Below are 24,313 nucleotides of genomic sequence, written 5' to 3'. Positions count from 1 at the left end.
GGGTTGCTCTTCAGCGGGTCGGTGTGGACTTGTTGGGCCGAAGGACCTGTTTCCACAATGTAGGGAATCTACAGCATACAGTGACCTTGCAAATTTATTCTGAAGTTGTATAAACTTTATCAAATCACTTTGACGAAATAGTTGACAAATTCTGCAGTCTAATGCAGTTTTGCATAGGTTATTATTGCGACACTGATGGGAGATGTGGCCATTGGAGCTTGCTAACTGTTACCATCAGACAAGGAGAGACCTCAATGCTATTCATGAGCAGTGCTGTCTTAATGAACAGCAACTCCCGGCCAGCAGCTGCCTGAGCTGTGGCTCAGTGGATAGCACTCAAGAGTCCCGACAGTGTGGAAGCTGGCCATTCGGCCCATCGAGCCCACACCAACCCTCTGAAGAACATCCCTCCCAGACCCAACCCCACTACCTTATCCCTGTAACCCTGCATTTCCCATGACTAACCCACCTAGCCTGCACATCCCTGGACACTTTGGGGTAATTTAGCATGGCTGTTCCACCCTAACCTGCACATCTTTAGACTGTGGGAGGAAACTGGAGCACCCAGAGAATGTGCAAACTCCACAGAGACGGCCACCTGAGGGTGGAATCGAACCCGGGTGCCTGGTGCTGTGAGGCAGCAGTGCTAACCACTGCGCTACTGCAGTCGCTCCTTGGAGTTTGAAAGTTGAGAATTTGCCTCACTGTCTGCAAAACCAAAGCACCCAAACCCAGGCTGACAGCCCCAGAACAGGACTGAGGAAGGTGACCTCTGGAAGGCACCTGCCTTTCTGGGGTGGATTGAAAGATCCCAGGGCATTATATCAAAGAGGAGGAGAGGTCTCCCTACTTTCCCAGGTCAGTGGAACTTTGTATATCCAAATGTGAGAATATAAAGGGACTTGGGGATACTTCTGCACGGAACACAGAAACTGAGCACACTGGGGCAGCAGGTCATCAGAATGTTGGCCTTAATTTCAAGAGGTTGGAGTACGTGAGTAGGCAAATGTTAATGCAAGTGTACAAGGAGCTGGGGAGACCATGTCAGAGGTACCGGGAGCCCAGAGACTTACGTCACTTCTCGGAACGCTCGTTTCTCGACGTATTTTAACTTGTGCTTCCTCTTGAACCTAAAGTAAGGAAAAACAAAGAACTGAGACAGTTGCCAATACAGTGACTAAAGAAGACCACTGTTTCGTCTCACTAAATTAAGGCCCTGCCCTCACAGGGGGAATGTAAAGATCTCACAGTGCTATTCAAAGTGAACAGGTGGCCTGGGCTATTTCTATCTGTCAGTCATCAACATTAAAAACAGATCGCCTGGTCACTTAACTAACGCTTAATTATGGGATCTTTGTGTGTAAGTTGGCAGGCACATTTCCCACGTTCCATAAGTCTCATTGGCTGCGCAGCCGCACTAGGACATCTGGAGGCTGTGACAGCAGCACAATATTAATGCAAGTTCCTTCCATGTACGAGGGTGCAGGCAGGGAGTGTTAGCAAGCTGTTTAACAGTGGAAGCCATCACCACCACTGGATCCCTGCGTTTGACAGGTCTTTGCTAATTACAACAACTGGGGAGCGATCAGGATCTAAGGGAGGGAGGGGTTCAATCCTTTCGTCTACCCAGCCCAAGGCATCACGATTAAATCTGAAAGCCCTGTGACAGCTCTACCCATGATGTTTAAAGTGAGGACAGGTGAAAACCAGGCCGGAGTGACTCTGTCCCACTTAGCAGCACGGCTCTCAACCTTCCTACAAAGGTCGCATCCACTTACTTTGCTCTTATTCTGGGCTCGATCAGATTTCTCTTCTGAAAGCTCTTGAAGCGGTCGGCAAGGATACTACCCTCCGGCTGGGAAAAACACAAACAAACATTACACAGAAATCACACCGTGAGAGGGACAGCAACCTCTATCCAGCCCATTACAAGTTACAATTATTATCCTGACAGCATTTGAAGTTGGAACCCATTAAATCTAAAGCTAGCTTCAAACTTCCTAGTTAAGAACTAGGAAGAGTAGACCAATCAGCACTTCCAGTCTACTCATTAATAAGAGAATGTCTCAGCTCAATTCCACTTTCCTGCCTGCTCTTTGGAATCCTTTAACAGATTGATAAAACAGTCTTTTGGCGAAAATGGTACTGACCTTAGCCTGGCCAGATTTACCACTTTTGGGAGAGAAGCAAGAACAGAGACAATGAATGACAGGAACGATATCAAAAAACAGCAAATATACACAGCCAGAGAGTTCACCAGCCTTTCCTCTGAGTGACGTGTTTAAACACTCTCACTCCCCAGTTTAGTCACACTGTCTGCATTCTTTCCTATCAAGCTTTACTTTGACTGAGTTCCCCTTGCCAAGGATTCCAGCAAACACTGACCACCTTCTGGGAGTAGGACCACACTGCCAGCAAACACTGACCACCTTCTGGGAGTAGGACCACACTGTCAACAAACCTGAGCACTTCAAATATTCATTTCAACCTCCCCGTGTCCACCTCCCGCCCCAAAACAATCACATGCCTCACAAATCCCCGAAACACCCCGAATCATATGTGCTCCACTCCCAAAAATAACTGGCACACTCTCCCGGACTGTGTCACACACCAAAACATCTAAAATAGGAACTTTCTCGCAGGGACTCACTGCCCCAAAGTCCACAAGACACGTTCAGCCAACCAAAACAAAACAATAGTTCCTTCTTGGCAACAGCAGGATTAATACAGAAAGACAGACAAGAGTGACTCTGGTAACTTGAGACAGAGAGCAAGGGCCAAATGTTATACAGAACCCTGCAAGTCAGCAGGCTAGTGAGGTAGGAAGTTCCAGACAACTCAGCCCTGCCCTAGACCCCAGTGCAAGGCCCACTCGACAGTGCCTGGGGAACCCTGAGCTATTCTTCACATTCCCATCCACGGACAGGAATACTTTGTGCGCAAGGATGGCTCTCATCATCGGGCAGGAGGCACACTGTTAATCTGTGGCTCAAAACATCAGCACAGCATCAAGAGTGGCCAGATACAAGAGAAAACCAGACAGCTGTTCAGCATTGCAGTGGACCAAGAGCTGTGAGAAGGGGAGAAAGCAACATGCAGGACTCGGAAGATGTTAGGGCTGCTCAACATTCTCCTCTTGCTCTATACAGCTCATTTTCAGTTCATATGATGCAGGAGCACATTGGCATAGCTCCGCACAGAAGTGGGGGTGAAAGCACAGATGAAGGAGCGGGCACAGGCAAAGGAGCGGGCACAAGTGGACGAGGGCATCGGAAAATACAACAATTGTGGGAAGTACATTGAACGAGGAAGAGAAATCAAAAGTGGGAGGGGGAAGAGTGGAGCACCGAGTGGTTAGACAGCACGGGGCAGCGACAGTGAAGGAAGAATGTGGAGAGGAGAACAAACAGCAAGACAGCAGAATTTCTCAAGCTCTATAATCAATAACCCCTCATCAGTTTGAAACAAACACTGCAGCAATACCAACCTTCAGAGCCCGGAGTGTCCCTGTGAGCTCATCACTGAGCTTTATATCAAGGTCAGGATCTTCATATCTAACAGGGAGAGTAAAGAGATACAGTCACAATCTTCCCCCACCAACAGCATGCAGCCAATACTGCTGGAAGCAAACTTAAAAAAAACAGTACTTCACTCAGCCATGACACTGCACTAAGGCTGGATTTAAAATATCTTCCAAACTGTGTGGAATTAATTCCTGCACACAGTCGCCACTCTGCACACTCACGGCTTCTCTGAAGCAGCCTTTTTTTGGTGGTGGGGGGCTGAGGGAGCAGTAGTGACATGCAGTCCGATGACTCCCACCCTACTCAGTGAACCACTCGGCTTTAGTGCAACCTCCTTCTGCATTTGTGGACAATGCTGCATTTCCCAAGGGGTGGCCCCTCTCCAGGTTAAAGTGACAGACCAATCACCTGTAACTTGATAAAAAGGGGATCATCACTTGGTTCGGAGATTCACATTCGCCAAGTATTCACACCAACTCCTCCAAACTCTGACAGCAACAGGACATGCAGGAGCTTCACAAACAGCCCGAGCTTCACAAAATGTGGATTGTTATTTTGACAGAAGCAACTGGTACCGTTCTCACACGGCATCTGTCTGCTGTAATAACTGCCAGGTTACAGCTGAGATGCCACACTCTCTGCACCCAGCCATCACACCATGTGACTACCCACCTCCTGATGCCAATGCTTTGTGCGCAGGCATCGATCACAATTCCAGGCGGAGAGGGAAGTGGGGGATCTGGTTTCCAGAGTCAGTTAGCAGCTGAGCATTGCTGGGGCTGGGCTCCTCAATGTGAGTGAAAGCACCTCTGAAACTCAGACACAGTTAGCAACAGCTCCCTCCCCACTTTGAGCTGATATCAGCCTGTGAACGAGCTGCAATACCCAGAATCCTCTCCACTTACTTTAACCGGCCCAGGCGGCGGGGTTTGTTGGCCTCTGCCTTCCTCTTCTCCACCCGCTTGGCTTTCCTCTTGGCCAGCTTTAGCTCCAGTTCCTTGACTTCCCCCTTAATGGATCGCAGCCGGAACAGATCCTGCTGTTTCTGCTGAGCTTTCTTCTCCTGCTTTAACTGTTGTAACTAAAAGGTGGAGGGAGCACACTGAGAGGTCCAGTCTGGAACAGTACGGGCAGGGACCACATTTCCCTCACAAACTGGAAAGACATTACAAGGAACACCTCGAGGGATGAGCAGAGTTTCTGATGATCTCGTAGTCAGATCCTCTCCACTCTCACCCATCTCCCCCTGTTGCAGATATTCCTCACAGACACATTGCTTTTAATGTACGGACTCATTCTCAATACCCTCGCAATCACAGTGCTTAAGGACGGTGTTAGAACAAGCAGAAACAAGGCTTGAGCCGATGAATTGCTGCTCTAGGATTAAATTAAATTAAATTACTTCCTCTGCCTTCAGTTCCCAGGCCTGCCCACTTGGCAGTGCCGAGGAATCCCTGTGTTATCCTCACATTCCCAGACAGAAGAACCACAGGAATTCTGTGTGCGCAAGGATGTCTCTCATCATCAGGCAGGGATATAATATTTTTTCTGGACAAATTGTATTTACCGAGAGGTGGCTGGGAAACGGAACAGGTCACATTTCGAGCAAGAACCACAGGAAGCTGTCAGACCTTCACCCATCTTTGTTTACAGTCCTCCGTCTTCTCACTTTGAGAAAACGTTAATTCATGTAAAATGTTTACATATAATCAAACAAGGAGAGTTACGTTTGGGCAGCGGAGAGAGGTAAACAAAAAGAGGCAAGGAAGAGGTTAAAACATATTAGCAATGATGAATCCAAGTTACAGTGCAGCAACAAACCAGAGGTGTGGCACATTGGAAGGTCAGACAGAGAGTGAGTGAGACAGACAGACAGACAGACTTAGAGCAAGCACAGATGCTTGCATGAGAAAGAGAAAGAGAGAGCTCACAAGCAAGAGAGAGAACATATGTACGACAGAGAGTGAGTGAATGTGTGTGAGAGAGAGAGAGAGACAGACAAACAGAAGAAAGGATCAGTTGGGGGAGAGAGAGAGAGAAGCACCCACACAGCAGGTGGGCTAGTGGACAAAGGAATAGGCTAATGAGAGGAGAAGAAAGAATAAAGAGAGAATGTACAAGAGACAGCAACAATTTCCTCTGGTAGCAAGGTTCCCTCTCATCCAGCCTGCCGCCTGTCTCAATTCCAAAACAGAGGACAAACATTAAAATCGGAGTTCGGCCATTCTGGGGTGAATTCAGGAAGCATTTCTTCCCTGAAGACACAGATGTGTCTCCTGAGAACTAAAAAGGAGTCACCCTGCCCCTGAGGGAGGGAGTGGGGCAACAGGAAGTTTCTTCAAAGCTGAAACTGATGGATTTTGATAGGTCGAGAACATTAAGGGTTAGAGAACCAAGGCAGGAGATGGAATTAAAATACAGATCAACTGTGATTGGTGGGACAGACCGAGTGGGACGAATGGACTCCGTTTTGCCGAAGTGCTACACTCACCTGCTTTCTCATCAGTTTCTCTTGTTTCCGCTCCTTCTCAGTTTTCTTTTCACAACAGGCAGCATTCCACACCGGGCCGGCCTCAGGCTCTTCAGCAGCTTTGGGCCCTTTGTCCTGCTCTTCACCATCCGAATCTACCAACAGGCCCTGGCACAGTTCCTGCAGCACCGTCTCCTACAACGGCGAGGGAAACAGCTGAGCAAATGTGGCAACATTCCTGCACCAGCAGGTTTTTGAGAAGGAAGAGACTATAACAAGAGCCTGCAAAACCACATTCCAGAAAAAGGGTAAAAGGACAAGGGGTGGCGCAGTGGCTAGCACTGCTGCCTCCCAGCACCAGGAACCCGGGTTCGATTCCACCTGTGTGGAGTTTGCACATTCTCCCTGTGACTGCGTGGGTTTCCTCCGGGTGCTCCAGTTTCCTCCCACAGTCCAAAGATGTGCAGGTCGGGTGAATTGGCATTGGGAAAATACACCATGGTGCCCAGGGATGTGCAGATGGATTAGCCATGGGAAATCCAGGGTTACAGGGTTAGGGTGGAGGTTGGGTCTAAGTGGGATGCTCTTTGGAGTGTCGGTGTGAACTTGATGGGCCAAAACCTACTTCCACACAAAAGGATTCTATGTTTCTATGGACAAAAGCCTTGGATTTTTATTGCATCCTTCACAAACAGTGGACAATTGAAATGTTTTACAGTCAATGAAGTCATTGTGGTCATTGCTGTAACTCTGGAAACAGCACAAGATCCCATAAACAGCAATGTGATAATAATGAGGTCATCTATTTTAGGGACAAATATTGATCATTGGGTTAACTTCCCTGTTCTTTCTGAAATAGCTCTGTGGGATCCTTTATGCCCAGTGAGTAGATGGCTGGAGCCCTGGTTTAATATCTCAAGAAGGTGGTCCCTTGGACAGTGCAGCATCCCTCAGCGAGAACAGCAAAGAGGGTCCTACCTCTGTGGGAAGCTCCTCGCAAGATGGAAACGCCACTTGTCGAGCAATCCTCTCCTTAGCTCTCAGTTTCTTAACTTCCACTTCATGAGCTTCAAATAGTAGAGCCTGTGCTGACAAGGATTTTAAATGTGTTAATAATTCAACAGCAACCCATGGCCATGGGCTGTAACACCAGCAAGATAAATGCTTGCTACTACATGTCATACAAATAGATATAATTTAAAAGTACCTTTATCTAAAGTGTTAAAGCAATAACCATCAGTCACTGAGAGGATGTTTGATAATAAAAACTCCACGTGTACCTCGCTTCACTCCTGATCTAATCTAATCTATCTCAGTCTTAAAGACCCTCAATGACTTGGCCTCCACAGTTCCCTGCAGCAATGAGTTGCACACAGTCCCCACCCTCTGGCTGAAGAGATTCCTCCTCATCTCAGTCCTAAATGGAGGCCCATTCACTCTGAGGCTGTGCCCTTAGGTCCTTGTCTCTCCTACCAAAGGAAACATCTTCGCCATGTCCACTCTATCCAGGTCTCTCAGTATTCTGAGTTTTAATGAAATTCCTCTCCCCATCCATCCTTTATATTCCATCAATTACAGACCCAGTGTCCTCAACTGCTCCTCCCATGACAAGCCCCTCATCCCCTTAACGTTCTGATCTGCTGCTAGTGTCTTCAAGTACCCATTCAGTTTCTCTGTCATTTCTCTATTATGACTTTTCCAGCCTCGTTTTCCAGTGGTCCAAATGTCTGCTCTTGCCTCCTGCTTACCTTTCATATCTTAGGAAAAAACTCCTGTTTCACTTTACCAGCGAGCTTACCTTCATATTTCAGCTTCCCCACCCTTATTGCTTTTTTTAGTTATCCTGTGTTGGTTGGAAAGGCTTCCCACTAATCTTCACCACAATTGTATGCTTTTCCTTTTGCTTTTCTGCTGTCCTTGACTTCCCTTGTCAGCCACGGTTGCCTCATTCTCCCCTCAGTACGCTTTTCCTCACTTGCTTTGAATTTCCGCTGTGTCTCTTGAATTACCCTCAGAAACTCCTGCCTCGCTGCTGCACCATCTTCCCTGCTAGACTGCTGTTCCAACTCTGGCCAGTGCCTTCCTCATGCCTCTGCAGTTCCTCTTACTCAATTGTAACAACATTACATCAGATTCAGATTAGATTAGATTAGATTACAGTGTGGAAACAGGCCCTTCGGCCCAACAAGTCCACACCGACCCGCCGAAGCGAAACCCACCCATACCCCTACATTTACCCCTTGCCTAACACTACGGGCAATTTAGTATGGCCAATTCACCTGACCTGCACATCTTTGGACTGTGGGAGGAAACCGGAGCACCCGGAGGAAACCCACGCAAACACGGGGAGAACGTGCAAACTCCACACAGTCAGTCGCCTGAGGCGGGAATTGAACCCGGGTCTCTGGTGCTGTGAGGCAGCAGTGCTAACCACTGAGCCACCGTGCCTACACCTCAAACTCCCTCCATCATATTGTGGTCACTGCCCCCTAGAGGGGTCCCTTCACCATCTGCTCCCTAATTGAGCCTGCCTCATTACACATCACCAAACCCAGAACTGCCTGTTCCCTCGTGGGCTCTATCACAAACTGCTGCAAAAAAACCACCTTGTAGACATTCCATAAATTTATTTTCTTGGGAGCCAATACCATCTGATTTTCTCAGTCCACCCACATATTCCTGAAGTCAATGACCACCCTTTGTTTTGCTAACATTGACAGAGATCATTACACCATGCCAGGAAGCACTCTCTTTCCTCTATTCTGGCTAGTTGTTCTTTGAGATCCAATCAAAACCATCCGTGTTGTCAGCGAACCGAGAGATAGAGTTGGGGTGGAAGTTGGCCACACAGTCCTGCTCCACCATTCAGTGGGATCACAGCTGATCTGGCACTCCTTATGATGGCTACTGATCGCTGAAATCTCACCAAGTTGAGGGCTATGATGAGTAGATCAGTTATGATCTTACATAATGACAGGGCAGACTTAAGAAGACTGAATAGCTGTACCTGCTCCTATTTCTGACATAATGTCCCACACCTTCAATTTGGTTCAGCAGCTCACAGAGATGTTTCAGACACAAAGCTGCGATGAGGAGATAGAACATAGGGCAGTTCAGCACAGTACAGGCCCTTCGGCCCACAATGTTGTGCCAAGGATTAATCCTAATCTAAAATAAAATAACCTAACCTACGCTCCCCTCAATTCACTGCTGTCCAAGTGCATGTCCAGCAGTCGCTTAAATGTCCCTAATGACTCTGCTTCCACCACCATCACTGGGAACACATTCCATGCATTCACAACTCTCTGTGTAAAGAACCTACCTCCAACAGCTCCTCTATACCTTCCTCCTAATATCTTAAAACTATGACTCCTCATGCCAGCCAATCCTGCCCTGGGGAATAGTCTCTGGCTATTGACTCTATCTGTTCCTCTCATTACCTTGTACACCTCAGGTCTCCTCTCTTCCTCCTTCTCTCCAGAAAGAAAAGTCTGAGCTTGGTCAACCTCTCTTTGTAAGGCAAGCCCTCCAGTCCAGGCAGGGTCCTGGTAAACCTTCTTTGCACCCCCTCCAAAGCCTCCACAACTTTCCTATAACAGGGCGACCGGAACTGGGCACAAAATTCCAAGTGTGGTCTCACCAGGGTTTTGTGAAGCTGCAGCAAAACCTTGCGGCTCTTAAAACTTGATCCCCCTGTAAATGAAAGCCAACACACCATATGCTTTCTTAACAACCCTATCCACTTGGGTGGTAACTTTGAGGGATCTATGCACTTGAACACCAAGTTCCTCCACACCACTAAGAATCCTGTCTTTAATCCTATATTTAGCATTCAAGTTTGACCTTCCAAAATGCATCACTTCGCATTTATCCAGGTTGAACTCCAGCTGCCATTTCTCAGTGCAGTTCTGCATCCTGTCTATGTCGCGCTGCAGCCTGCAATAGCCCTCGATACTATCAATGACACCTCCAACCTTTGTGTCATCGACAAACTTACTAACCAACCCCTCAACCTTCTCATCCAAGTCATTTATATAAACTGCAGACTAACAACAGTCTGGGTTACGAGTAACAACACTCAGAAATGACTGAGCAACTCACTCAATCCAAAGTGAACAACTGCCTGCCTTACTGGTGATGCCCACGTCCCATGAAAGAATACAGGAAGAACAAGCAGTAAATGTGACAGACACAGGCTGACAAAGCCTGTTTGAAAGAGGGCCAAAGGCCACCACCTTGTTCATTTCCAACAGCTTCTCCTTTCTCTTCCCAGCTCTGTGCAGATGTAATCGCTGCTGAAACACCCGCAGCAACAGCTGGATTGTCGCTCGAGCCCACGTTACCTGGTGAGATTCAAAGGTGGGGTTGTACGATCCGCCCGGTGCAATCACTTCGATCGCCGAGACCTGGGATGGTTTTTGGTTTAGTTTCTGTGGCCGCTGTTCAGAAACAAAGATCACAGATTGAAGGCAACAACTCTCTTCACCTCCAGCTAGAGACACAAACTGGCTTCCTTGATGGGAACACATACGGAGACTGGAAATATTCCCTGTGGTTACAGTGTTACCCATTCTAAGTGGCCCTAACTGTCCTAACACAGTGCATGTCTAACAGTTTTGTTTAAAACAATTGAACTGAATGGAAGAGCAGGGAATTCAAGGTGCTCAAGGTTCTCCTCCCGTTAATGTGCCCATCCTGCATCGATACACTGCTATACCCCTAATACAGCACGTAAACCTCAATGCAGTGGCCATGAACAGGTCCAGACAGTGGGCTGGGGTTAGTCATGGTGCCTGAGTGTCCCACCCTTTTTCACAGTAACGTCCACAATCCAGTTTCCATTGTGAGGGAACGTGAGATGTTCACGGCATGACAGAGGCCTTTAGAGACTGGTGGGCACCATAGGGGCTGGGCTGCATTGTCACCCAGACAACGTTATTTTGATTTGCTCTGTTTCTGTTGGCCATTAAATTTGGATTTTGTTACTGTGCCCAACCAAGGGCACAGATGATTAGGGGTTTAGATAGGGTCGACAGTGAGAATCTTTTTCCACGTATGGAGTCAGCTATTACAAGGGGGCATAGCTTTAACTTAAGGGGTGGTAGGTATAGGACAGATGTTAGGGGTAGGTTCTTTACTCAGCGAGTCGTGTGTTCATGGAATGCCCTGCCAGTAGCAGTGGTGGACTCTCCCTCTTTATGGGCATTTAAGCGGGCATTGGATAGGCATATGGAGGATAGTGGGCTAGTGTAGGTTAGGTGGGCTTGGATCGGCGCAACATCGAGGGCCGAAGGGCCTGTACTGCGCTGTATTCTTCTATGTTCTATGTTCTAAGGGCTGTTAGTTTAACACAGTTGCATTTTAAAAAGAGATGAAAAGCCTCACCCGAATACAGGGACTCTAAAATCACTTGACACCAACCTTCAGTCGTTTCTTCTTGGTCTGCTCCAAAAACCACGCGTCTTTGCCTTCCAGCTCCTTATCTAGGGGACCTCAAAAAACAAAAAGCACTGATTAGTTCAGCAATATCAGGGGTGAGCTGCATGGACTCGTACACGTTCCACTCATAGTGGCCAGAGAGCATTCAGGGATGATACAGGGAATGTCAGGGAAGTTTCAGGCCAGGCTTGAGAGAAGAATCGGATCCCAATTGGGGTCTGCCAACAATAACTCAAACGTAGACACTGGAGTTAAATTTTAAAACACGGAAAATGCTGGGAAAATTGCACAGGATTTATTGCCAGAGAAAGTGTGTTAACATTTCAGGTCATTCACGCGATTCTTTTCAGTTTTAGTATCACTGTTTCTTGTTCTCTTCCCCCAACGGGGGATTCGTTGTGTATTTTCCAGCATTCTCGGTTTCTCATTCGCACTCCACCAACCTCAGCAATACCCCACTTCCAGCCATCTCCCTCACACAAGAGTGCAAGAGCTTGCCAACACTCCCTGAACAGCTTGGATGTCACAATGATGGCATTATTGGCCTGTGTGGGTGGAACTGACCATGTCTGTGAGGTAGGGGCAGGGAATTGAACCATGCACACGCCGGACGTATAGTTTGTCAAAGCTGAGCCACTCTCTTACCGATATTTGACCACAGGTCATAGAAGTCTCTGGCAGGGTTGGTGTTAGGATCAGGTTTTGCCTTCACCACAGGCTTCTGGGTTCGAGCGTAAAGCAGCCGCTCTTTCCGGGAGACAATTCCGAAATGTTTCTCCCTTTCCGCTTTCCTTCTCAGCTTCCGATTGTTTGGAATTTGATATGATAAAATACTGGAATGGAAAAGTTACAAACTACAAAAACATCCCCTTTTACAGGAAATCTCGGGACATGGTTATGATGAAATACCAGTTTACAACAAAAAGGAGCTGTTTCGATCAGCCGAAAAGATTCATCACACTTTCCTGGTTTGCAGTCAGAGATGGAAAGCCAAAGCAGAATTCCCGACACCTTTCAGTTCCTGATAAATTTGCAGTACTTTAATCAGGCAACTGGTACAACAGCTCAAAGAGAAATATAACACACAGATGGAGCTTTTAAAACTATAACTAACATGAAAGCATCCCTCCATCACTCCAAAGCTGCTAACCGTATCTGGATAAACCCCAAGGGCTGCTGAAGTCTGATTATAGGTTAATTGTTTCTTCATTCATAGGATGAGGATGTCACTGGCTGGGCCAGCATTTATTGCCCATCCCTAATTGCCCAAGGGGCAATTGCTGAGAGTCTGGAGTCACATATAGGCCAGACCAGGTAAGATAATTCCCTTCCTTAAAGGGCATTAGTGACACAGATAGGTTATCCTGACAATCAGCAATGGATTCATGGGCATTATTAGAGTCTTAATTCCAGAGTTTTTTTATTGAATTCAAAACTTCCACCATCTGCCATAGTGGGATTTCAATCCTTGTCCTCAGAATATCAGCTGAGTTTCTGGATTTAACATTTCAGTGATAATACCACTGGGCAGTCATTGTCCAGGTGCCTCCCCAGAAGCTAAACAAGGATGTATTTTGGGTCATTAACTTTTACATGTCTAACCATTCTCACAGCTTCTGGCACAATGGCCATTAGTGTTAAAGATACTTAATCCACATAGATCATCACCCTAATACAACAGATCATACATAACCTGTGCTTAAGAATGCAAGTAAACCAATTCTTAGGTCTGCTTCAGCTATCAGAGCTGAAAATGTGTTGCTGGAAAAGCGCAGCAGGTCAGGCAGCATCCAAGGAGCAGGAGAATCGACGTTTCGGGTATGAGCCCTTCTTCAGGAATTCCTGAAACGTCGATTCTCCTGCTCCTTGGATGCTGCCTGACCATCCAGCAACACATTTTCAGCTCTGATCTCCAGCATCTGCAGTTCTCACTTTCTCCTGCTTCAGCTATCAGTACTGTACCCCAGTGTTATACAGTGACAGTACTGTCCCCACCAGTACATTACCCCATTGTTATACAGCAACAGATCTGCCCCTTCAGTACTGCACCCCAATGTTGTACAGTGACAGACCTGGGGATGCTGAAAGGATGTTTCTCAATATGGAGATATCTCAAACCAGGGGTCATAGTTCAAACATCAGGGTCCCCCATTTCACTGAAATGAGGTGTTTTTTCGTTCTCTCAGAGGGCTGTTAGCCTGTGGAATTCTTTCCCAGGGAGCAGGCTTGGTTATTGAATATAGTCAAGTCTGATTCAGACAGATTTTTGACTGACATTGGAGTGAAAGGTTATGGAGAGCAGGTGTTGAGACAATATCAGCCATGATCTAATTAAAAGACAGAGTAGGTTAAACTCATGTTCCTATTCCTGGTGTTCACCAGTACTATAATTCCATAAGACAGTGACAGCTCTTAACTGTCACTGTGTTGTACTCATACAGGAACATAAGAACAGGAGGCCATTCAGCCCCTCGAGTCTGTTCTGCCATTCAATAAGATCTGTGGCCTAACTCCATCTCCCTGTCTTTGGCCCATATCCCTTAATACTTTTGATTAACAGAAATTTCTCTCTCTCAGGTTTAAAATTACCAACCGATCCAGCATCCACTGCTGTTTGTGGAAAAGAGTTCCAAACCTCTCCCACCCTTTGTGTGCAGAAATGGTCCCTAACATCTCTCCTGAACAGAATGGCCCGAATACCCAGGCTACGCCCTTCATTTTAGAATCCCCAACCAGTGGAAATAGATTACCTTGATCCACCCTGTCCTTTCCTGTTAACAGTATACAGACATACAAACATATACACTGAAAGGCTTCAGCTCTGCAAAGACTTCTGATCCAATATTTAACTTACTAATCATTCTGGTGAAATGCGATGCGAACAGACAGATACTCACTCTTTGGGTGCCGGCACCTTGGAGTCTGACTGTAGAATGAGGTCAACTCTCAGAGGCTTCAACTTCCCTTTGTTATGGATCAGATCTACAAAAACAATAAAACCGTTACCTCCACACGCAATTAACTTTCAAAACCCAGCAATTGGTCCGCACACAAAGTGTTGGTCTCATTCTTTTCATCCTTGATCTTGCTGCATCTTTTGGTTTTCAGGTTTCAGACAAAGAGGCAAAGCCTTTGATGACCATGTGCTTTTAGATTCTCTGGGAAGGCAGCAGCAGTTCGGAGACACCTTTGTGCATCCTACACCCCATTATAGAGCGGTTAAGATTCAAGGAGGAACTGATCACAAAGACATTCGACCGTGGGAAAACAATCGCGATTATTTCCCACACACTTCTGCAACGGCCAACATTTTAATTTCCAGATTTGTAAAACTCAATGCCACGATGGGGTTGAAACAACATTTTCTAGATTACAACAAACCGAACGATTACGCTGCCATACCTGACTAGCATTCATTGGCACCTCAGATTCACAACACAGAATAATGTGGTTTCTGTGAGGTTACTGTGTTTAAGAGGGGTATTTTGTCCTGGGTTTTGTTTTGACGAGGGGTAACGAGCTGTATATTCAAAGCCAATAAACAGCTTGAGGAGCCTTGGGGATTTTTTTTTTAAAAAGTTGCAACAACAGAAGCAGCCTGAATGGGTGGGGTCACATTTCCACAAAACCAGGGTTTACAGTTTTAGCTGTCAGCTGTTGCTGGGGTCTTGAAGCTGACTCTGGAAGCTGTTTTTCTTCTCTATTACAGCCAAAAGCTGAGGGTTCTCTTCTTACTGCTAGAATTGCATGTGAGACAATCTGAATTTGCCTTTGCCAAGGGTGTGTTTATGGGATGCTACTGTACTGGAACAGTTAATTATTAGTAATTTTTGTTAAGCATTTCAACAGAGATAAGCCAATTGTTTTCTTTTCTGTTCAGTCTTTATTTTAAAACTGCAGTGTAAAATAAAGAGTGTTTTGCTTAACGTTGAGTAGTTTAGCTAATGAAACTGCATCTGGAACACAACCCCTTACAATTACCTTTAAGATAAGAAAAAGGTAAGGTCTAGGCTGTGTTTTGAATATATATTGAGGGAGCTTGATCTGGCCCATAACATTTGCCTTAATGGCTGATAATGCTCTGTCTGAACACCATCTTGGAGCATATAGCTCAACAAAATGGAAACTCAGTGGAAAGCAGCAATCCCAATCCTATTCCAAACACCTGCATTTACATAGTGCCTTTCAAAACCTCTGAATGTCTGAGAACAATTCACAGCCAATGGGGAATTCATTGTTCTAACGTCAGAAACCTAACTGCCAAAGGGCCTGTTTCCATACTGTAGGGAATCTAATCTAATCTAAAATAGGAACAGCAAGAATCCACAAACTGCAATGTGATCACGGGCAGATGACCTACTAAACTAATGATACTTGAGAGATGAACACTAGTCCAGTTCACGAAGGGAAATTTGTGTGTTCTTCTTCAAATAGTAATCGCAGATTTTTACATCCAATTGACAGGGCCGTTGGGACATTACTTGACCATCATTTCTGGCAGTGCAGCTCTCCATCAGTCAGGCTGCCAGCTGGGATTACATCCTCAGGCCTCTGGAGTAGGACACACCTACGTAATAACAGTGTGTGAACTCTGAAATGATCTGGGCTGTTTCCATCAGCCAGAAGGCGATTGCTCACCTTGTACATCATCTCCAGTGTCAACAAAGAACAGGTTATCATCTGACTTTTCAGACACAAGGCCTCTGAAAATAAACAGAGATTTGTGAGACATTTCACCTCCAGACGGATACAGAACACAAACACTCCGAGGCTGACTTTAATTGAATTTATGGCTGTTATAATAAAGGTTGCTGACGGGCATAGGTCACAGATTCTCCCGCCCTCTCGCAACAATCCATCTGCCTTTCTTCCCCTCCACACTCCATCATCACCCCTCACCACAATCTCTCTACTCCCGCACAACCCCTTCTTCCCCACCTTACAGTGACCCTCCCTCTCCCCCTCCTGTCCCCTCTCACCCCCTCCCTCATCTCCTCCTGCGCAACCACCTTCTCCCAATCCCCACACAGCATCCCTACCCACTCACAACCCCCTACCCGCGCCCCCTGGAGGACCGGAGCCTCCCAAACCCGCGCCCCCTGGAGGACCGGAGCCTCCCAAACCCGCGCCCCCTGGAGGACCGGAGCCTCCCAAACCCGCGCCCCCTGGAGGACCGGAGCCTCCCAAACCCGCGCCCCCTGGAGGACCGGAGCCTCCCAAACCCGCGCCCCCTGGAGGACCGGAGCCTCCCAAACCCGCGCCCCCTGGAGGACCGGAGCCTCCCAAACCCGCGCCCCCTGGAGGACCGGAGCCTCCCAAACCCGCGCCCCCTGGAGGACCGGAGCCTCCCAAACCCGCGCCCCCTGGAGGACCGGAGCCTCCCAAACCCGCGCCCCCTGGAGGACCGGAGCCTCCCAAACCCGCGCCCCCTGGAGGACCGGAGCCTCCCAAACCCGCGCCCCCTGGAGGACCGGAGCCTCCCAAACCCGCGCCCCCTGGAGGACCGGAGCCTCCCAAACCCGCGCCCCCTGGAGGACCGGAGCCTCCCAAACCCGCGCCCCCTGGAGGACCGGAGCCTCCCAAACCCGCGCCCCCTGGAGGACCGGAGCCTCCCAAACCCGCGCCCCCTGGAGGACCGGAGCCTCCCAAACCCGCGCCCCCTGGAGGACCGGAGCCTCCCAAACCCGCGCCCCCTGGAGGACCGGAGCCTCCCAAACCCGCGCCCCCTGGAGGACCGGAGCCTCCCAAACCCGCGCCCCCTGGAGGACCGGAGCCTCCCAAACCCGCGCCCCCTGGAGGACCGGAGCCTCCCAAACCCGCGCCCCCTGGAGGACCGGAGCCTTCCAAACCCCCGACCCCTGGAGGACCGGAGCCTCCCAAACCCGCGCCCCCTGGAGGACCGGAACCTCCCAAACCCGCGCCCCCTGGAGGACCGGAGCCTTCCAAACCCCCGACCCCTGGAGGACCGGAGCCTCCCAAACCCGCGCCCCCTGGAGGACCGGAACCTCCCAAACCCGCGCCCCCTGGAGGACCGGAGCCTTCCAAACCCCCGACCCCTGGAGGACCGGAGCCTCCCAAACCCGCGCCCCCTGGAGGACCGGAACCTCCCAAACCCGCGCCCCCTGGAGGACCGGAGCCTTCCAAACCCCCGACCCCTGGAGGACCGGAGCCTCCCAAACCCGCGACCCCTGGAGGACCGGAGCCTCCCAAACCCGCGCCCCCTGGAGGACCGGAACCTCCCAAACCCGCGCCCCCTGGAGGACCGGAGCCTCCCAAACCCGCGCCCCCTGCCGGACCGGACCCTCCTCAATCCGCGCCCCCTGCCGGACGGGAGTCTCCCCAACCCGCGCCCCCTGCCGGACCGGACGCTCCTCAACCCCCGCCCCCTGGAGGACCGGAGCCTCCCAAACCCGCGCCCCCTGCCGGACCGGACCCTCCTCAATCCGCGCCCCCTGCCGGACGGGAGTCTCCCCAACCCGCGCCCCCTGCCGGACCGGACGCTCCTCAACCCCCGCCCCCTGCCGGACCGGAGTCTCCCAAACCCGCGCCCCCTGCCGGGCTGGAGGTCCTTCCGATCCGCGCCCCCAGGCGGCAGCGCCATTTTATTGGTCAAGATGGCGGTGTTGGGATTGGGTTTGGTGGGAGATTGTGGGGGGGAGGGGGTCCAGGGTCGTCAAAGAGAAAACCACCGATTTGAATAAAAGGATAAAAAAGGATTCCTGTTTCAGTGGAGAGGCTGGAGCTGTCAGAGTCCAGAAAAAAAAGTTTGGTGAAAGGAGTATGGGCAGCCAATGGGGAGTTGAAGTGGGATCAGACTATGCCTAGGCCAGCCAGCCAATGGGGAGTTGGAGTGGGATCAGACTATGCCTAGTTCAGGGGTTGAGGTTATAAAGATGGGGTAACCCAGTGTTGCTGCACCTTTGGGTGCTGGAGTAGATACAGGCACAAAGGAAGGTCTCAGGGCTGTACGGCCCAGGCAGACCAGCATCTCCGAGACTCAGAACCCATCACTGCCATGGGGTAGATCCCCCATGAGGGGCCCTGCCAACCCCTGGGGCCACCAACCTTGGGGGAGGGCAAAGAAAAGGCACCAAGGTGAAACATCAGCTTCCAAGACCCTCCTGAATGTCTTGTGCATGTCCAAGGAATAGTACCCAGGGGAGTCTACGTCTCTCCAGAGAGATGGTTACTGAGTTGCTGCAGGATGACCTGTGCCCCATTTCAATCCCTTTGCCTCCGGATCCTACCAAATATCTATCGGTGAAAAATGAGTGTATCTCTCTTGAGGAGGTGATTCCCTCGTGGTATTATTGCTGTACTGTTAATCCATGCCCCATCACCCTTGTGAGGATGGGGGAGAAGCATTGAAACATATTAATTTGGGGCAGAAAATATCCCACTCATCCCCTCAGACTTGCTCGACCATTCAATAAAATCATGGCTGTTTGTGTTTCAAATTCCTCCTTCTTATCTACACCCGATGACCCTGTATTCCATGGCTGAGCAAGAATGTATCCCAACAAAAAACAGAAATTGCTGGAGAAACCCGGTAGCTCTGTGGAGAGAGAAAGCAGAGTTTACATTTTGGGTCCAGTGACCATTCTTCAAAAGAATCTAGCCAGTGCACCCCGCTACGTTGTGCCCGGCACTAATCTCATGCCGATTCTGGTATCAAAACTCAGCCTCTGGTTATTCATCCAGTTTCACCACAGACAGGGGCATAATCCAGCAGTTCCCTTTCACTGGCACTGGCAAGGTAAAACACATTAGTCCACTTCATAAGACAAGAGCCTGTGGTGTTGGAGGTCATATATTATTGTATAGAGGACTGGCTAACAAATAGAAGACAGAGAGGTGGGATAAAGGGGATGACCTGTAACTAGTGCAGTGCTGGTACGGATCAGAAAGTAGTGAATTTATCTAATTTGGATCTATCAGTGTTACAGTGAGGGTTGTGGGGTATATCAGTGTTACAGGGAGTGGTGTGGGGTATATCAGTGTTACAGGGAGTGGTGTGGGGTATATCAGTGTTACAGGGAGAGGGGTGAGGGATATATCAGTGTTACAGGGAGTGGTGTGGGGTATATCAGAATATTACAGTGAGGGGTGAGGGATATATCAGTGTTACAGGGAGTGGTGTGGGGTATATCAGAATATTACAGTGAGGGGTGAGGGATATATCAGTGTTACAGGGAGTGGTGTGGGGTATATCAGAATATTACAGTGAGGGGTGAGGGATATATCAGTGTTACAGGGAGTGGTGTGGGGTATATCAGAATATTACAGTGAGGGGTGAGGGATATATCAGTGTTACAGGGAGTGGTGTGGGGTATATCAGAATATTACAGTGAGGGGTGAGGGATATATCAGTGTTACAGGGAGTGGTGTGGGGTATATCAGAATATTACAGTGAGGGATGTGGGGTATATCAGTGTTACAGTGAGGGGTGTGCTGTATATCAGAATATTACAGTGAGGTGGTTCTATCAGGTTACAATGAGGGGTTGGGGGGTATATCAGTGTTACAGGGAGTGGTGTGGGGTATATCAGTGTTACAGGGAGTGGTGTGGAGTATATCAGAATATTACAGTGAGTGGTGAGGGGTATATTAATATTACAGTGAGGATGTGGGGTATATCAGAATATTACAGTGAGTGGTGTGGGATCTATCAGTGTTACAGTGAGGGGTGTGGGGTATATCAGTGTTACAGGGAGTGGTGTGGGGTATATCAGAATATTACAGTGAGGGGTGTGGGGTATATCAGAATATTACAGTGAGTGATGTGGGATATATCAGAACATTACAGTGAGGGGTGTGGGGTATATCAGAATATTACAGTGAGGGGTGTGGGGTATATCAGTGTTACAGTGAGGGGTGTGCGGTATATCAGAACATTACAGTGAGGGGTGTGGGGTATATCAGAATATTACAGTGAGGGGTGTGGGGTATATCAAAACATTACAGCGATGGGTGTGGAGTATATCAGAATATCACAGTGAGGGGTGTGGGATATATCGGCATATTTCGAAGAGGGATGTAGAGTATATCTGAGTGTATATGCTGTCCAGCAGAAAGTCAGCTTATGGAATAGTGGCTGTGTCTCTGAGTCCCATTTCTTCCTGCTGTCGGGTGAATGGATTGGCACAGATGAGCCTTCCCCAGTATCATCGACTGACTGGTTTGAGCAGTCGATGGAGGGCTGCAGCCGTTGTAATCTGACCCAGAGAACAAGGCACGTTATTGCTGCAACGTCTACACCAACTGACTGTTTGTGATTAGAACAGGGAGCAGGGCCCCAGTGGCCTGGCCAGTGTTGGAACTCTGTCCTGCTGCAGCTGAGGAATTATGGATCCTGGCGCAGCACATTGCTGCATTTTGGCCACGGTGAGTCAGTCCATGAGTCAGATCATCCGTTTGTCTGCTCCAAACTCCTGTCAGTCCCAATCTCAGGAACATTATTAGGAAAATGTGTGCAATGGGAAGGAGTGGATAAAGCCATTCTTTATCTTGTTTTGTCCAAATTCTGGGAGTTAGAACAAAAATATTTAAGGAAACACTGAATAACTGGCACTTGGCGCTTTTTCTTTCAACTCTTAACCCCTTCCTCTCATTTGTGGTTTGTATATCTAATTTTTTTCCCCTTTTTATGTAATTAATTCCTTAAGCATTTCTGTAGTGCCTCCCTCCTCAATAACCACTGTTCCCATTCCTGATCTCACCCTGTGTTAAAATCAAAACTGATCTGTAGGTTTTTATTCCTACCTTCCCTCGTCTGTTGAATTTACTCTGGAGCAGTGTTGAGTTACCACACTTAATTTAAACACAGAAACGTCTCTTTAGAAAACACTTAAGGAATGGCCCAGTGATTTCCTAATGGTTAGGTTACCATTTAACCAACTGACCTGTCAATGGAGCAGGGTTCATATGATTATTTGAGTGACATGGTGACTCAGTGGTTAGCACTACTGTCCTCGGGACTCGGGTTCAATTCCAGCCTTGGGCGGAGTTTGCACATTCTCCCCATGTGGGTTTCCTCCCACAGTCCAAATATGTGCAATTTAGGGTGGATTGACCATAGGAAATTGCCCGATAGTGTCCAGGGATGCGCAGGCTAGGTGGTTTAGCGCGGGAGATGCAGGATTACAAGGATGGGGGGGAGGGGGATGGTGGTGGTGGTGAGTCTGGTTGGGATGCCCTTTAGAGAGTCAGTGTGGGCTCAGTAACCTGCTGTCACACTGTCGGGATTATATAATCTCTACCATTCATGTTTCATACTCATTGTCAGTAAGGTGAGTCCAGCACTGAGGGAACTACAGCCCAGTTATGATTAGATTAGATTCCCTACAGCATGGAAACAGGCCCTTCAGTCCACACCGACCCTCCAAAGAGTAAGCCACCCAGACCCATTCCCCCTGAATGTCACATCTAACACTATGGGCAATTTAGCACGGCCAATTCACCAGACGGTGCACATCTTTGGACTGTGGGAGGAAACCGGGGCACCCGGAGGAAACCCACACAGACACGGGGAGAGTGTGCAAACTCCAGTCAGACAGCAGAGGCTGGAATCGAACCCGGATTCCTGGTGCTGTGAGGCAGCAGTGCTAACCACTGAGCCACCCTTATAGGGGTATCCGTTCTAATGTCTGAGTGTTGCTGTTGCCTGAGGAATGTGGTAATTGCAAAGAAACTGAATTTTTGCTATTAACAAGCTCAGCAACAGTAATTCATGAAAGAAGTCTGATTCAAGGTCAGCCCTCCAGCTTCCTCCTTGTCGGACAATAGTCCTTTCTTCACTTGATGCTGTCCTCAGCCTGGTGTTAAACTCCAGAGTGATGACAGTGAGGGAGAGGTATTGTTCATGTCTGTCGTTAGGGGCTTTAGAAATCCTGAAAGTTCAATGCTGACTGATCAGTATTGACGTCAGGAAGAACATCCCTACGCAGAGGAGCAGAAATCTGCAACTCTCGCCACCTCTTTGAAAAAAGCTGTTGAGACAGGTCAACTGAAAGTGTCAAGATTAAGACGTTAAAAATAAATTGTTTGAAAAGGATGATGTAATCCAGTTGGAAGGCGGAGTTAACATGCGGTTCAACCATGGTTTAATTGAGTGACAGAACTGACCCCACAGGTAGAAAGGCCTCCCCTATTGCAGTGTTCCCAAATGATGTGATAAATGTACTCTTATGAATGAGATAGTTCTAACCTCTGGAGTGTTTAAAGTTAAGGCGATTATTTGTCTTTCCCAAACTGGGAAATGAACAGTTGATATCCCAGAGTCTGTAGAATGTGTTGTTCAAGCAGTTTCTGCTGGGACCTGTTCCAACACAGCTCCTGTCTGTAATGAGAACGCCCCTTTATGAGCAGAACCCTTATCACTGGGATGAAGCACATGTTGTGATTAGAAAGGAATGTGAGGGATAATAGCAGGAAGCTAGACGGACACATTAACTTACTCACTCTCTGATATAATCTACAGCTGCCTGCTTCTGAACTGAAAGCCCAACAAAGGCCGCCCCAGCCAATCCTCTGAACTGACGTTAATAAAGATTCACTAGAAAATCTAGTTGGGGTGGCACGGTGGCTCAGTGGTTAGCACTGCTGCCTCCCAACGCCAGGGACCCAGGTTCAATTCCAGCCTCGGGTGACTGTCTGTGTGGAGTTTGCACGTTCTCCCAGTGTCTGCGTGGGTTTCCTCCGGGTGCTCCGGTTCCTCCCACAATCCAAAGATATGCAGGTTAGGGTGGATTGGCCATGCTACAGTGCCCATAGTGTTCAGTGCATTAGTCAGAGGGAGGTGGGTCTGGTGGGTTACTCTTCGGAGGGTCGGTGTGGACTGGTTGGGCCAAATGGCTTGTTTTCACACTGTAGGGAATCTAATCGAATCAAAACCTTACTTTCCTTGCACTTTACACTAGCCCCATGTCCCAGAGCACTTTATCTGCTGTGTATTACATAGACTGAAGTGCAGTCATTTGTTGGGGATGCAGCAGTGAATTTGTGCAGAGCAAGCTCCCACAAGTAGCAATGATGTGGCAGTGCCAGTGTTGGACTAGGGTGGACAAAGCCAGAATTCACACCACACCAGGTTATAGTCCAACCTGTCATGTGATTTCTGACAAATACCAAAGTGATAGCTGACCAGGTCATCTTATTTAAGTAATGCTGAGTGATTAATATTGTCCTCATGTTCCCTTCTCCACTGTGAATACTGGCTCTAGGATTCTTTTGCATTCCCCTGAGAGTTAATGTCTCATCCAAAGATTCCATGCTATACATCTCTATGAGTCAGTGGCACCTCTGGCAGTGTAGCACCCCCTCGGGGCTGAGCTGAGACACTCAGCTTGGATTTTTTTTAATGCTTGGGTGTCCAGAGTGGGTTTTGAACACAGAACCTGACTCCACAGTGAGTGTGTTACTGATACACTGATACATCGGAACATAGGGCTCAGGGGGCTGAATGTACAGTGGGCTGTTTACACTCAGGGATGTGTAAGCATTGGAATTGTAGCCAGATAAGTCTTAGCACTGTTGGCCGATGGATTAAAAATTGCTCCCACTGCACCAAGCGATGACAGTTGATCCTCTGGAAGTAGTGCCACCGAAATGTCCACTTGAGAGCCAGTTTAATGTTTCTTCCAAACGATCACACCCCCAACAAAACACGGGATGGACAGATCCAGCAAATGTAGGCTCTAATCCGCAAGCTCCCCCACACTCAGCCTCTCATTTCAGATATCTTTCATCCTCCAACATCCCAGGGTTAAGGAGGAGTGTGGTGCTGGAAAAGCACAGCAGGTCAGGCAGCATCCGAGGGGCAGGAGAGTCAGCGTTTTGGGAAAAAGCCCTTCATCAGGAATGAGGGCCAGGGGCTGACAGA

At 48.5% G+C, this 24,313-nt stretch overlaps 2 protein-coding genes across 2 annotated transcripts in view; one reads left to right on the top strand and one right to left on the bottom strand.

Annotated features, from left to right (window-relative positions):
* nop53 (NOP53 ribosome biogenesis factor) overlaps positions 1–16,180 on the bottom strand; it is a 17,628-nt gene extending 1,448 nt beyond the window's left edge. The window contains exons 1-11 of the mRNA XM_043680728.1: positions 16,072–16,180; positions 14,331–14,415; positions 12,079–12,266; positions 11,416–11,486; positions 10,338–10,433; positions 6,973–7,077; positions 6,016–6,189; positions 4,430–4,605; positions 3,488–3,554; positions 1,779–1,855; positions 1,074–1,130 (exon numbers count right to left, since the gene is read on the bottom strand). Of these exons, the coding sequence (XP_043536663.1) occupies positions 1,074–1,130; positions 1,779–1,855; positions 3,488–3,554; positions 4,430–4,605; positions 6,016–6,189; positions 6,973–7,077; positions 10,338–10,433; positions 11,416–11,486; positions 12,079–12,266; positions 14,331–14,415; positions 16,072–16,165 (1,190 nt within the window). The 5' untranslated portion in view covers positions 16,166–16,180. The remainder of the gene's footprint in view (positions 1–1,073; positions 1,131–1,778; positions 1,856–3,487; positions 3,555–4,429; positions 4,606–6,015; positions 6,190–6,972; positions 7,078–10,337; positions 10,434–11,415; positions 11,487–12,078; positions 12,267–14,330; positions 14,416–16,071) is intronic.
* A 240-nt stretch (positions 16,181–16,420) lies between these two features.
* On the top strand, positions 16,421–18,130 carry LOC122542679 (basic proline-rich protein-like; the record flags this gene model as incomplete). Its single annotated transcript, XM_043680657.1, has 1 exon — positions 16,421–18,130. A coding segment is annotated over one exon (1,710 nt), but the record flags the coding sequence as incomplete, so codon positions are not given.
* Positions 18,131–24,313: the final 6,183 nt, after the last annotated feature.

Source organism: Chiloscyllium plagiosum, chromosome 41 (assembly GCF_004010195.1).
Source record: "Chiloscyllium plagiosum isolate BGI_BamShark_2017 chromosome 41, ASM401019v2, whole genome shotgun sequence".
NCBI classification, from domain to species: Eukaryota; Metazoa; Chordata; class Chondrichthyes; order Orectolobiformes; family Hemiscylliidae; genus Chiloscyllium; species Chiloscyllium plagiosum.
The sequence above is the reverse complement of the archived record's forward strand: the minus strand, read 5'-3'. Positions and strand labels throughout refer to the sequence as shown.